Source organism: Zeus faber (genome assembly GCF_960531495.2).
Source record: "Zeus faber genome assembly, chromosome: 4".
Lineage (NCBI taxonomy): Eukaryota > Metazoa > Chordata > Actinopteri > Zeiformes > Zeidae > Zeus > Zeus faber.
Genome location: NC_137191.1, coordinates 16,869,178 through 16,884,978, shown reverse-complemented (window position 1 = coordinate 16,884,978; position 15,801 = coordinate 16,869,178). Strand labels below are relative to the sequence as shown.

Below are 15,801 nucleotides of genomic sequence, written 5' to 3'. Positions count from 1 at the left end.
AGCCCTGTGTTCATCCATTAGAGTGACAGAGCATGGCCGGGTGGTGTTGCCGTGCCATGCTCAGCCTTCCGCAACACACTTTAACAAAACCAGGGTCTCAGGGCTCGAGTGCCTGAGAACCGGAGACAGAAACAAAAACAGCCAAGACATTATTAAAGGACTTGATTTGCAATCTCTTGACACCGGTGGCACAGCAGGGCTACGTGCTCGCCGAGGCTGGGCTATCGCTCTGCGCACATCTCCAATTTCTCACATCCGCCGACAAGCACTCCCAGAGGGTTTCATTTACAAACAGGCAGAGAAGCTGTCCAGAGGACGGCAGAGACATCAGGCTCGTCCTTGTCGTGTATCAAAGAATGCAAATATGCCGCAAGTAAGGAATTCCACGCGGAACAAAATGGAGGTCTAGGGAGACGAGGGGATGAGATGGAGGAGGATGGGGGTCACTAAACAAAAGGAGATTCTGAACCGCGCTACCAATTGGTTTTCAAGAGATTCCCTTGCACTTGATCTCTTGCCCTCAAGTTTTCAAATTGCAACATGAAACGCCACCGGGGGAATTCAGACAATGGGCTGGGGGGAAAGAACCGTCTAAAGGAGAGAAGGAGGGGGTGAAAAATGAGGGCTTAAAAGTACAATAGCGAACAAAAGTCACCAAATGACAATGCCTGACAGCCACTTCAATTCTGAAATGATGTTCCTGTCATGTGGTGCTTCAAGTATTGATTTTTTTTTTTTTTCCTTCTTCTTCTTCTTCTCTCCTCCTAGAGCGTAGCGGGTGAAAGAAAGAAATCGAATCCAGCCGAACCAGAGCCCCGCCGCTGGCTAGCGGCCATCAAGGTTAACGCAGGCGCAACACTTATCAAAGTATCTCCCTCCGTCTGCTCCTCCTCCCTCATCCCTCCGTCCTCCTCTCCTCCCACCTCCTCTCTGGCTGCTCTTTAATGGACTAGTCACAATGTTTGCTTGGCAGCCTCTTCATCTCTTCTACCCAGAAAATAAAATACATATCTCCTCCCTGCAGAAACCATAGCCTCCACTCTCTGCCATCAGTCTGCGTTCCACAGCATCTTCCACCACCACGCCAGATCAGCCTCAAGGTCATGCCACGTGAAAAATCATACGTGTTAAACTGTCGTCTGGAGGTGAAAAATAGTCACATAAGGAAAAGGGTACGACCGGAAGAAAAATGTGAGTTCTTCGGACGAGGCTCGTTCTATGAAATTATGAACAGGGTAGTAACTCAATCCAGGGGGAGAAATATTTCATCCAAAAATAACTGTGGAGAACAGCATCAAGATCCAAGATGTTGCTTTGAAAACCGTCTTGGCCGGCGGTCAAGATGTTGCCCTTTGAACTGCCCGAGGCACATGCAGAACCGCATGCACCAAGTGACAAATCACACCATAGAAGGTAGTCAAAAATCCCACAGTTACACTCAAGAGACTGTCAGAAAGGGAGCAGGGGGCGAAGGCTCCCTCGCAGCTCTCGAGGTCAGCTGGCTGCACATAATGATGGGAGCTGTACCTGGGGACTTCATTACTCTGACAACGAACCGAGACAGAGACTACAGTAGCCCCGCTATTCTCCGTGTCCCATTCCTCCCATTCTGGATCGTGTTCTCCCCCCTTCCCCCCTTGATTCTCTGCACAAAGGATGTGACTGTGGTGAGAAGCCTGGGCTTCCGGCGCGGCTGACATCTATACAACCCAACAATGACGACTACATGACAGCTCTGTGCAGCTGCTGGCAGCTATCACTCAAAGTTCTGGGCCCGGTGTGATGTAAATACAATGGGAAACATATGGCAACCTGTATGTGTGTCCATCTCAGCCGTATATAGGAAACCGTAATTTGGCCAGAAATGCCGTTGCCAGCAAAAAAATACATAACATAAAACCAGGTTTTGTCCAATGAAGGACTTTCACCGGCAACCAAGATAAATGAGTAGATTTGACTGCAAGTTTAACATGCGCAAATGCGATGAGAGCGGCTTTTCTATCTTTTTGCCCGGCACTTTGGATTGTGAATGTTTGCAGGGGTCTGTTTGCTCCCAGTGTTATTATGAGAGGACATAATGAGCATTAGCTCAATGTTAATGTCATTAACTCACGGAGGAGGAGCAGATCACTTTACCGGCTCAGAGGAGGGAGGACAATGACGCCAAGCACTAATTAGCTGCTATCGCATGGCTTTCATAGCATCTCTCAGACAGTCAATTCAATTACCCCATAGAACAGCAGCGGGCGAATCAAAAGGGTGTAGAAAAGGGGTGAGAGACGGAGAAGCCGACGCAGAGCAGGAGGAGTGGGTGGAGGGAAAGAAATGACCTGGGCTGAGCTCACTCTTCGGTATCTCTACCCAGTCATCTGCCCTTGTGCCCCTGAGCCCACCACATTTCATCCTTAATGAACAACAACATTTCTCTCCCCTCCCTTCTACCTCTTCTCCTCCCCACACGCCCTGTATCCGAGTCTATCATTTACTGCGCTGGGCGGCAGCACCCGATCTGCAGATCTCCTCCACATTAAGGATCCTATTAGATAGAGAACCCTAAAAGGTAATTGGATTTTCCGCTAGTTATCTTCATCTCTGTTTCACCCTTAGCCCACTGTAATAACTTACTCCCAGTACCGAGGATAACTCAATTCCGTCTCAGAGGAGGGAGCGAATGGGCGAGCAAAGGCGAAGCGGGAGAGAGCGAGAGACAGCGGACACAGGAGACAGAGTGGCCGGGAGACGGAAAAAGAGAGAGACTGAAAGACAGGGATGAGAGGGAGTCAAAGTGAGGTAGCGCATATGCGCTGTCTCTAAGGCAAATTGGCATCTAAATCAAGGGACAGATCAATCACCGCTTCCTCAAGGATATGAAGTCTGACAGGGGAGCAAACATACATTTATTTTTTTATGTATTGAATTGTTCCTCTCTCTGACGCTTCACTTGGTGTTTGGTTCTACCGCCTGGGGAAAAGCGCAGGTGCTACTGTCTGGAATCCTACCTGCTGTGTGAAACCAGGCGCTCAGCTCCTTCACCTTCACACGAAGGCGTGCTCATTATTTGCGCGGTTGATCAACGTAAGCATTGATGAATGTGACAGAAGATAAAACAATAACCAAACAAGAGCTACACTAAAACAATCCAGACGAACACACTCTCTTTTTTAAACTAGGAGACGGCTTAAAAAAAATAAAAATAAATAACTGTTCACACTTCCAGCACAGCATCCCCTCGGGGGATGTTTCACTGGCCTGTTATTTTTATTGTGGCAGCGCAAAATGAAACTGGTAGCTCGAGTAGGCTCAAGCAGAGCCTGAATGGAGGCGAAAAATCAATACAGCAATATCAGAGCCAGACTTATCAGCGGCTCACTTCTTTTCAGGGGTCACTGCGGAGCAACTACATTTTTAGTGGGGAATTCAATTGTGAGACACAGTTTGGGCAAAGCAGCGCTATCTGATTAAGGACGACTGAAGGCGAATGGCAGAGTCTGCTTCAGAATTACTACAAATAAAAGTTATAGATTGAATTTAATTGTTATGGTTAAAATGTGACACACAGGGCTGGGCCGCATTCATTTTTTTTTTTTTTTTTTATGAATTTTTATCTATCAGCTCATGTTCACACTGATGATCCAGACACAACAAAATCAAACTCTGAAGGACAAATAATGTCATTGAAAAAGTATTGAGTACAACCTAGAGAGCAAAGATCTATCTATGTCTATATAACAGTGTCCTGTGGCAGCCATGAAAGTTAAACAGCTAACTACTGAATAATAGAGCAGAGGAGCATGTTATGTTCTTGAGAGCTACTCTCATATGATGCGCATATGAAAGAGATACAGGTGACGTGAAAACATGTGAACATTTGACATCAATATTTAAAATTTTAACAATGAATAAAAAAGAGGATCTAAACACAGGCCAATTGGTTGAATTTGGAGAGATACATGGGTTGAGATGCCAGCTTAGAAAATGGGCTCCAACTAGGTTGGTTGAGAAGCTGGAGTGATGGCAGCCAGGGCAGAACACCCTCATTTGAGGTTGTGTCTATTGAGGCTGCCAAGCCTGTCAGTGCCAGGCAGCCAGCCTCAAGCCATATTCTCTGCTCCGAGTGATCCTCCTCTCGTAGGCTCAGGCAGCTGCCCCGCATGGTGTGCAGGCATCCGTGCAACACACAATCGGGCCTTTCCACAAAGAACGGGTTGCTGTGTTGACTTGCAAACCTAATGGTCTGAACCGCGTCTATTGGATCTTCTGGAAATCCCAATCCACCGGCTTCGGTCAGACTGCACCTTCTGTCTAAACAACATTCGTCGACTTGATGCGGCGTGGGCGGAGAAGGGGAACAAAAACTGTGTTGCAAGGGCTTCGGCCCCACGGCTCTGATTAACTTTCAACACTCAAGAGTTTTTTTTTTTTTTTTTTTCTTTTACGCAACAGTAAGAGAGACCCTTCCTTGAACCTTAAAGAAAGCATAACATTTTACTGCAAAGCAGCGGTTTGGGGCTAAGACTGGGGGGGAGGGCGGGAGGCCGTGGGTTCAGTCACAGTCGGCCACAGACTGTGGACACAGTCGGCCCTTCAGGCAAGAACCTCTCAGGCTTGTCTGCAGCTTTTAGTGCTGGCGGGGTCCTGAGAAAACGAGGGAGGGACGGGGAAAGGGGAGGATGCCGTATTCCTGTCACTGGCAAAATACACCCCCGGTGGGAGTATAATGGACAGTGACTCAGCGGGAGAGGAAATTATTTTGGTGAGATCGAGAGGAGGAGTGGGGGGGGGGGGGGGGGGTGTCAGAGCAGCAAGGCTGGGCAGGGGGCAGTAAGTGCTGCCCGTGGGTCAGGACGGAGTTGGCGCTGCAGCGGCATGTGAATGGCAACGTTTGTGTTGTGAGCCGCGAGGAAAGGGAGGGTGAGAAGGTACGTCAAGGGGCATGCCTGAGGCTAGACCTGAAGGCACAGGCCTAAATTAACACTATACACAATGTTTGGCTAGTAATATGTGCCGAACATGATCTCCCGTCTCAAACTACTGTACTTGTAGGTGTGTGTGTCTGTGTGTGTGTGTGTATTACTATGCAGCGCATGCAGGGTTGTGTTTGAAAAGTAAACACTTTTCCTCCAGGCTTGCAGCGATAGACCTGGAGACTTGATGGACAGGTTTGAACTAGCCATTAGGTCCACCCCTCCATGCTCTCAGACTTTACCTACCTTTCAACTTATTTTCATTAAATAAAGTTTGACAGAACACGAAAATATCAGGCTGCCAAAATTTCCAGATAAGGCCTGGCTAAATGTGCTAGCCTTAAAGTGAAACTTTATTCGACTGAACTCTATTCATAGTTTGCATGATTTTGTTTCCATTTGCGCCACTTAGTGTTTGGATAAATCCCAGTAATAAAAAAAAAAATAATAATCATTTCAAGCGTTAAATCCAATTTGAAGGGAAATTAAGATATTTACTTTCTACATTTGGTCATTGATCTACTTCCACACACATAACATGAACATGTGTCGAGGTCAAACTTGTGTATGTATGTGTATTATGCATCTGTGAGCGATTGCCAGCTCTGCAGCCGCTCACCTCAAACTCGGCGTGTTTATGGATGTCTTCGGCCCTCTGTCGGCTCAGGATGAACTCGGCTTCGTTGGCCACGCGGACCAAGTGGTCCTTCATGGTGTGACTCAGCAGCCTGAAAGGAGACGACACCGAAATATCAGCCCACGGGAAAGAAAATAAATGTTTGGGTGCCATTGACGGGGCTGTGCTAATGTGATATACAAATACAGAATGACAGTCTGCTTGTTTAACACACTGCGGGCCAGGCAGACAGCACAGGTACAAAAGCAAAAGAAAGAAAATAGCTGCGTAATACCCATAAAACAACAAAAGTAAACCGTGAAAAATGAGCAGGAAATCCAATTTGGTATGTGGACCCGAGGTGTCCGTGGTGCAGGGACTAATGGAGATGTTAATGATATGCATCTGACGAGGGGCGAGACTTGGTGTCCATGTTACTACATATGTAGCCTACCTCCCCTCCCATCCTTATCGGTTTTAATGACACCTGTGCGTACATGCGTGCATTTGTGTGTGTGTGTGTGTGTGTGTGGGGGGGGGGGTCAGGGAAACCACTCTCGAGAGCAGGAGGTCAGGACTGTGCAAAGTGTAACAGGGCCAGAGTGAGACGGGGGCCCCGGGCTGGGCTGGGGGCGGGGGGGTCAGGGGTAGGGGCTGGCTGTAACCCAAGCCTGCTGTTTCAGCGCGGGGCAGCAGGGGAGCGGAGGCGCTGGGGCCTCCGAAACCTCGCTGGCCTCTTACAGGCCGGCCCATCAATAACCAGCCAATGGCCAGCTTTAAGATCCTCCATGCTTGAATACATACGGAGACCCTGACTTACAGCACACGGAAAAGAAGTCTGAGTATGAAGATCTTTAAATATAACTTTCGGTGCAGTCAAATGATTTTTAAACTCTCTCATACGAGGCTGCCAATACCACCATTTCATAACATTGTTTTTTGGACAGGGTTGCATCATATGGGAAATAACATGCTTGAGATAAACAACGCCTAAATTTAGTACAACGTATTGGGATAAAACATCACCACAGTCAAAACAGAACATGTTCGTATACTGCACATCAGCGCACCAAAGTCTCTTTAGCAAGGAGCAGGCAGGGTCGAGTTACAGGTCCGCACCACAAATCATTACAGCTGCACGAGAAACCACAATCAGACTCTCCAGAGTGAAAATCCTATCCTTCACAAATACGTTAGTGGAATACATTGCAGGACTCATTAGTATTAGCTGGGATTAGACCTGTTCAAATTCCAGCGAGCTGGTGATCAATAATGGAGAGTAGGGTCATCCACATCTGTAATTGATGAGAAACTAGTTTCAATTGAATGGGGGGAAAAGCAGAGTCGGAGCAAAGAGGGATTCCAACGCCCGCATTAATTGCGAGGGAGAAATAAGAAGAGCGTGCTCCAAATGATTCAATGGGAACAAGGTGATCGAAGTCGTTTGAGGAAAGAAAAGTTGTAGGACAGATGGTGAAAAGCAGAGGGAGACAGACACAGACACGATGATGGAGTGGCCATTGGTGGGGTGATTTCCCAACTGTCATTGAAGACCCAGAGATCAAAATCCCTGTCACAAGCAAACGCTAGCCCCCCCCGCCTCTTGTCTTTCCAAACCCCTCTGGGATGAGCAGGTATTGAACGGAGCCTTGAACTCTGGGGTCCTTCATCCTCACTTCTCCTCAGCTCCGCTTTCCCTGACCATTGATTTTCCTCCTGAATCCTCAATAGCAGAGACCAATCACAAGGGCCCGGGGGCGGCTGCCGCCGCCCCCCCCCCCCCCCCCCCCCCCCCCCCCCCGAGTGCTACGGGGTGGAGAGAGAGGCGTAAGGTGGCTGATGGGCAGGCGATGGAAAGATAATGAAGAGGTGGTGTTTGGAGAAGCTAAAGAGGTCAACACTCTGGAATCAGCGGATCTGCTACCAACCTGCCCTCGTTGACCAACTCGATAAAGGCCAGCCCGGCGTTCTTCTGAATGGAGTTCTGCCATTCCTGCGAGAAAAAAAAAAAAAATTATAATAAATAAAAAACACCTGGTATCAGTACAGTGGCAAAATCTAATTTAACTCATTTGCGGTAAGTGGATGCAACGCATGGCGCTGATGGAAACACGTGTGGAAAATAAATTTTAACTCGGGAAACACTGTTTACATCTTAGCGTGACACATTTTCAATCAAACGGCGCTAACATTACTGTATTCACATCAACACGTCTCAGGGAACCTGATGAACGAGCGACATGGTCAACTGAAACGAAAAGCACTACAACGGTCGTTAGAATGGATTTAATGGATCTACAGATGTCAGGCTGCGTGTCCTCAGAAAACATTCAGTACCAGCACAAATCCTGACAACCTAACTTGAGTTCTTTTACACTTTTTTTCGGGACCAATTGTCTTGTTTTACGACGAAAATAGTAACTTTATAAACTTTAGGTTTATTGTTGGCTCACTGACGGAGACAAGGTAAGCCACATGGGTATCAAAATTTGGTATTAAACTCACTCTGTGTCAATAGGGTTAATAGTATCAATCCAGGCAACACCATAAAAGTATCACATTTCAATACTCAACGGCTTATGTGCAGAATTCTCAGAAAAGTTGTGGTTCAACTCAGAAAGCAAGCTCGGGGAGAGGACAGGAAGAGCCGTGAAGTAAGTGCATTTATCACAAGTGAGCGAGCAAAGTTCCTCCTCTCGTTAAAAAATATTATGGTTCAAGGTGTCAGTGCAAACAATTAAACCGCAGACATGCTGAACGGTAAATCGAGGGAGAGGAGGGGGGAGGGGGAAGGCGGCGGTCATCGACACTCATGTTCCGTTCAATATTTCAACACCTCCAACACAACCGTCAAAAGAATAATAAAGCAACAAGGTCATGGGGCCTGTCTGAACTTCACAGCGCTGTTTCCCCTTCTTCCTCTCCGGGGAGACCAAGAAAAATGCCCTTCAACATCTCAGGTTAAAAAAATCCAAACTGCCAAACTACCCTTTGGAAAAAGAAAAAAAAAAAAAAAAAAACCTTCATCAGATTAACTCAGCACTCGTACAAAGAATTCAATTTTTTAAGGTTCGTTGTAAGTTAATGAATGCAGTAGTTTTTTTAATCTGAGAGACAAACCTGGGAGCCTGCACCAGATCCAGCATCAGGGCTCCTCACCTACATTCTGTTGGCGTCCAGATTTTCCAACCGGAACCTATTTAGGGTTCCTACAAATCAGCATGATTTCTTTTTTTTTTTATTTAAGTCTTAACGGTATTTTTGGATATTATTCTGTAATATCGCTTTATACTGCTTCTGCATAGCCATACGGTGGTTACTATTTTCAATTACAATTAAATATTTTTTAATAAATTTGCAGTAGTTTGATAGAAAATCCGCAAATAGAAAATAGTGATGTGGTTGATGATGATTAAGGCAGCAATGGGTCAAATAAATAAGCTTTCACATTATTGCCAACCTATCTTCCAACCTATGATCCATCTTATTAAAAGGGTCTATCTACATCTACATTACCTTACTACCTACCTACCATACAGCCGCCAGTTGGTCATTTTAAGGGTTATTTCCAGGGTTGTAGAAAAATTAAAGAGGAAAAAAAGAACCAGAGTTAACACAGTTCAACTGTGTTTTAGAAACTTCCACTAACTTGGAGTGAGTGTATGTGGCTGAAGGAGAGGGTATGCTGTGATATGAACATATTTAACTCTGCTCTCATCATCACTTAAGTTGATGGAGGAAGCAGCGTGGTTATGTACAGATTGCCCTTTCAGTGAGCTGACATGAGCCCACAAGGAGCAGGATATCAGAGTTACACAGACGAAGGGAACGCTCGGTTTACAGGAATTTCTAATGCACGTCCCAAATTATTTGCTCATACGTTCGAATTTTCAACACCGTCCGCAGGTTTTTCTCTTTAAGCCAGGCAAATGTGAAACCATCAGAACCAATCATGCACCAACGGAAACCACCCTCCTGAAAAGCCTGTGCACCGTCACTCTGAAACCGACCTCGACCAGCAGAGGCAAGAAGCTTACGGCTGAACTTAATTCAGAAGTGCTTTTTGTCCCGGCAGACCATATTGGCATTGACCGTGTTTACAATGCATTCAAAATAGTGAGGGCACAGAGGGAATACGAGTCTGGGCTCCGGAGTGTAAATAGTGTTTTTGAGTTGAGTACTGGCAGAGCCTTTGTGGCCAGGGCGAGGTTTGGAGGAAGTGAGCAGCCTAGGGGCCTTCAAGTTGAAGGACATTAACCATGCCTTCAGCCTGTGGCTGAAGGCAAGTACTCGGCTGTGCCAGTCTGAGCTCGCTGGAATAAACACTACAGGAAGTGAGGTCGTAAATAGGGTTGCGCGTCCTCTGGAAAACAAGGGGGAAATGCAATTTCAGGGGATTTGATTTCTGCTGCCATTCAAAAAAACAAAACAATCCTTTACCATAATATAAATTAGAATACAATCAATGGTTAAAGGGCAAGGTGGGGTCACAAACCAATCAGGGTGTTGGAATTGAAATTACATTTAATGAACACGAGAGGTCATTGGCATTTTGTGGAAGCAGACAAAGGTGATTGCAAGACTAATGGCGTCATTATGGGCTGAGAGATGTGTGTTCTAGTTGAATTAAAGAAGCAATGACCCTGATCACGGGGGCAGAAAGGCAACGCGGACAGGTCAGTGATAGAATATTGGATTTTAGCTATCCTGGTCAGCAGCGTTGCACCTTTTATGGCAGCAATAGGGGCCATGAACACATGAGAGGATACAAGCAGCCATTTATGACCTTTCACCTTTAACCTGACCCCACAGGGATGATGGGACACAGAAAGGGCAATGCCTTCAACCTGATTAAAAACTGCTCAACCTACGGCGACTCTACTGCGGCTCAATGTTGTGAAATCCACTATTTTTTTGCTCGCAATTTGTTAGCTGGAAGAACCGTGTAACCGTGTGTGTGTGTGTGTGATTGAAAATGAGACATATCCTTCTATGAAAACACCGGTGTCAATCTGAAGTCAATAAGGCAGCTCTTTGTTTGGTCTATGTTCCATGATGAAGGCATTGAGTCTAAACACATATGCCACGCACTTCCGTCATTACAGCTGATTATCCATAATCGACATCTAAATATACCACTAGCGCTGGTGACGGAACGCAGACTTCCTCGGTAAAATTGTCTTTCAAACATCAGGGCTCGCCACAACACAAGGGGGGGAGAAAAAAAAAAGTGTTCCAATATGGATGAGTGAAGAAAAGAAAAAAACACCCCCACCCCAAAAAAGCTAGCTTTTTAGTCCCTTTGGCCATAATCATCTTTTTGTTTGCTTTTCAAAGACAACAGAATTAACTCTGCAACAATAATGTCATATTGTCTCAAGGCCGAGTGAGACAAAGGCATTGAGACAATGAGGCAACCAAAACGATGACTTTTCTTTCCCGAATCGGGGACAGAAAAACTCGGTGTATACAACCTCAAACACACATTGTTGTTCGACCCGGAGTTAAATTCGATTACATGGTGACAGAACGGAGCTGAAAACAGGAAAGGGCAGCTTTAGAAAACGAATACAGCCCTTCACAGATGTTTTTAAACACGCCATCCACCCAAAGTCAATCGCACAAGATTAGAAAAAAAATATATATCAATTAATGAATTTTCAAAAACATTCGCTCGGTGATCGAAAGTGGCAATAATATGACGTGCAAAATGCATGTAATTAAAATGAATGTCATATTTGGCATGTCGGTTATTAACGTCAAACAGCAAAAAGACAACAAACAAAGCAGGTTAGTGTAGATGCGGCTGGTGTTTTTATGTATTCATATTCATCGCTCTAACAACATTATTTTCAATCCCCTGCCTGACAGATAAATAAGGAAAAGTTATAATACTACTTGTCAGGTCAAAGAACCTGATGTGCCATCGATGACTCAATGTGCTGATATGTTTTATCATTGATGTAGAAGTTGGGAAGTGGAACTAGGGTTCTTTTTACTCGTCCCGCCCCGTCTGAAAAGAAGGTAGAAAAAAAGGAAAGAAAAAAGGGTTCAGGAATAATTTAAGGGCGACATGTTGCCTCAGCGTTGTACTGAACTGCTCACACGTGTACGCGCTCAGATCTTATCTGGGTAAAGAAAAACATACATCTCAGAGCGACTCTCGGGGGATAGAAAATCAGAACTAAAGGAATATTTCCTGGTGTCTAAATATTTAAACTGCAGGTTGTCCAAACAGCCTCGCGGTCTCGTTTCATGACGACATTATCAGTGTTTACGGGGGAAAAAGAGAAAGTGTGAAAAGGAGCCCTCAGCTGCTGCTGCCACCCAGCAAACAAACAAACATCACTGTGGTTCCTGAGCTGCTCAGTTCAAGTTACGAGAAAGGAATATAGGTTGTTTCCGTGAACAAGAGTCATGCAAATTAACTCAGCAAATAAGTTGATATTGATATAGTTAAACAAAATATTTGTTGCGATATAACATGATATCAGTCTATTCCAGGTGTTTTCAATGTGATGAAATCTTTAAATGATAAATCCAAAATTGGATTATCTGTTTAAATGATCCAGGTTACGGTTGGGATTCTCAAAAGTGTTATCACAAATTTTTACCCTGGCACGATATGCTGTGTTGTTTAAATGTGGATTTAGATTTTTAATCAAATTGTAATTAAAAGTACCCACTCATATTTCTATGAAAACAGCTATATTATGCAAAGGGGGAGATTTAATTGTTAATGTTGTCAATCAGGCTAGCAACATCTTTAACATTGTTCACTTTTTTATATTAAAATAACTCAAAAAATGAAAAGTAATAAACAAAATGCTCAGATGAATCCATTCCATCCATCCATCCATCATAAAGCACAGTGTACGGATTACGACAACAAAATTAATCATTTCATTGATTAATATTGTTTCTCATAAAAATTCTCCTCTAAATGTACGGGGGGGACGATTTACCTCTTCATTCTTTTTATAACTTTGAAAAATTAATTTAAATTTATAATTTATAATTTAATTTTAATAAAATTAACACAAAGCGCTTCCCCTGGCTATCGAACCAGACGATCGATCCAAGCCGCTGTCACAGCGCTGCGGTTCAGATGGAAAACGTGAGAGCGTTCCTGCAGCGGACCCACCGGAGCGCTGTGCCCATCCAGCCGCACATGTAAACAACGATAGCGCTGTGCTCACACATAAATATTATCATTCTGAGAATGGGCGAACATAACTTCAGCACCGTGTCATTCTACAGGGGTAAACCATAACATACATTTCCAGCCCAGAGCCCATTATATCAGCAGGATGGCGAGGGGAGCGCGGCAGAGGAGCACATTCCAGAGCCTCCTAACTTGGGACCTGCCAGGTAAGAAAACACCGACGGAGCCGGCCGGCGGGAGAGGGCTCTGTCAGGGAAATTCATTTACTTGAAACACGATTACGCTTTGCGTATAAATAACCCGCCATCCGTGCCGCTCGGGGCCCTTCGGTCCCGAGCCGCTTGAAGTCGACTCACAGTAAAAACGGTCGGGAGCCAAATTAAAAGCCACTCCATTTTTTAGGAGCCTCCTGCCCGACTCTCCCCTCTCTGCGAGACTCCACTTCCTGTCAGGAAGCCCCCCGCCGACACCGAAAACACACTCGAGCTGCATAGCTCGGCATCAGCGGGGAGTCTGCAGGATTAAGTGCAGTTGATGTTACGTTATTTTGTTTGAGTCTCACAAGGCAGTGGCCCTTTCAAAGAATGTACAGCGTGATATTCTCCACCTGCCTGGAGTGAAGGGGGGTGGGGAGAGTGCCGCGTGGCAACGCTGTGGAAGGGCACCGGTGGAGAACACAGGGCCAAGAGGGGGGGTGAAGGAAAAAAAACAAAAAACACTTTGATTTGCATTGATCTTGAGCCTTGTGTATGTTTAGCTGCGCGGCGGGGCGCAGATCTGGCTGTGAGGCGAGTTGTGGGAAAAACATCTTATCGCTTCGGTTACACCGCATTCCTGGTCACTTCGCTCACCTCCCGTAACTCCAGAAGTATTTCGTGAAACGCGGTCTCCCTCCTCTTGATCCAACGTCCACTTTGAGGACAAAGGAGGAAAAGGTTCTCGGCGGATATGGATTTCGGCAGCTGAAAGATTACCGCTCGTACTTTCTGATAACGTCTCCTCCGTCGCCGAGACTCGAACGCGGTTTCGACGGGGACGCCGCTGGGTTTGTCCAAGCGGAGGCTGAGCTGCCAAATTGGCCCCCGAGTCTCGGGTCAGGGTATTGATCGCGCCGGGGGCCGCGTTGACCGTGCGCGCCCGTCCTGTTCACCGCCTGCGGGGGGTTAAACTCAACAGCTCCGAAAAAGATTTCTCCGTTTCTGTCGTCGAGGTCACGGGGTCAAGGGGTCAGGAGAAGCCAAGTGTCTCTCCACTCATTGAGCGGGGAAGAGATGCCCATCTGTTAAACAGGTTAACTCTGGCTGGACTCAGTCTGCAGCTGACGGGGAGCGTATGATAGCGGGCGGTCACGCGGATAAGCCGCTTATCATGGACGTTATTGAACGGCTATTTAAGGATTAGCTACGTTCCAGAGGAAGGCATGTTTGCTTTTGGTCAACAGTGGAATAATAACGAGACCACCACGTAAGACAAACTAATATTTAACAAGCACACCTTTGAATTGCCTCAGTTTTTTGTTTTGTTTTTTCTTGGGGAAATTTATTTAATTTACTCCTCTCCTCTTCTCTGGATCCGGACGTCACGTCGCCTCCTCCACCTCTCTCCCCCTCACCTCTCTCCCCCGCCTTCAATGTACAGGACTCATTTCTGATGAATGGCAAAACGATGGATGGGCTGACAGAGGGGCCGACAATAATGGCTGATCTACAGGACACAAATGCAGCTACTGCGGAGATTTACGGCCCTGGGCTGATCGTGGACTGTCCGGTATCCGATGAGATGATTTCTCAAAAGCTCTGACCAGCGGAGTGGGGGGGGGGGGAGGAAAAGCTCCTTCTCTTGTCCCGCCGCATTATTTATTCATCCGATGTTTTCGTCTGAGGCCCTTTTGCGAAGTGCACCCAGGAAAAAAACATACCGGCCGTAAATATGACAAAAGGGGAGATAAAAAGCGAACGGGATAGGAGGAGAGAAAGGGAGGAAGAGAGAGAGAGAGAGAGAGAGAGAGAGAGACACTGTCAGAGCAGATTAGGGGCACGGGATGAGGAGGAGAGAGGCTCCTACATGGGTCGTCCGGTGGACGGCGCTCTGATGACGTTCATGTAATATGCAGGCCCTGTTTGAGAAGCCATCGCAAAGTATTAACTGGTCCGAGGTGATGTCTCAGCTCACTCAACCTCTTCTCCATTTCATTTCAGAACAATTCAATCAAAATGAGAAACATGACGAAGACACACAGGGCTGGGGGAAAAAAAATGATCTATTATATTCCTGAATTGATTGAATTGAAAGATTGTAATGTTGATATTTTGTCGGAAGTCATGCAACAATTTCACCTAAATTACCAAAGTCACAGTCATAAATGAATTGAAATACTGAATGTATGAATTGGACTGAATATGTCCGAAAAATAAATGTAGAAATTTTCATTATTCCATCTCATCAATATGGAATTGCATCCATATTGAATAGAATCGTGACAATTTGTGTGTATGTGTGTTTATATACATAGATATATATACACATGCTTATACACATATTCTGTATATATTAATACACATATATACTGCATATAGATATATACACAGTACACACACACACGCACACGCACACACACACACACACACACACAATACCCAGTCATGATGAAAAAAAGTACAATAATTAGGAACAAAAAGAGAAAACCTCATATTTGGAGCCTGAATATGCGTAATGTTTTCACTGTGGTGCTTGGATGGACTCCAGTGCTACTGTATTAAACAGCACTCTGTTCACTACATCATCTCACCTATGGGACCATTAATCCTGACTTTGTATATGCAGCGCTGCACACGAGGATCAATAAATATAACAATCCACAGCGAGGCGATACGCCACCCCGCCAGTTAATATCTGCACAAAATGGCCCTTTAATTGGGAGCGCGATGATGGTTGTTTAGAAATGCGGCGCTATCAAACAGCGGTTTACAATCCTCTCCTCAATGCCAGGCCGATGGCGCTGCCAACGCCGCTTCCATAGGAGCCGTGATTAAAAACTCCTCTGCGCTCCCCAGCCA

General features: G+C 45.6%; 1 protein-coding gene across 3 annotated transcripts in view; it reads right to left on the bottom strand.

Moving 5' to 3' along the window:
* Positions 1 to 15,801, bottom strand: part of lrba (LPS-responsive vesicle trafficking, beach and anchor containing) — a 151,679-nt gene that overhangs the window by 95,609 nt on the left and 40,269 nt on the right. For all 3 annotated transcript variants that reach the window (XM_079998554.1, XM_079998556.1, XM_079998555.1), the window contains exons 23-24: positions 7,509 to 7,573; positions 5,584 to 5,692 (exon numbers count right to left, since the gene is read on the bottom strand). In XM_079998554.1, coding sequence (XP_079854680.1) covers positions 5,584 to 5,692; positions 7,509 to 7,573 — 174 coding nt within the window. The remainder of the gene's footprint in view (positions 1 to 5,583; positions 5,693 to 7,508; positions 7,574 to 15,801) is intronic.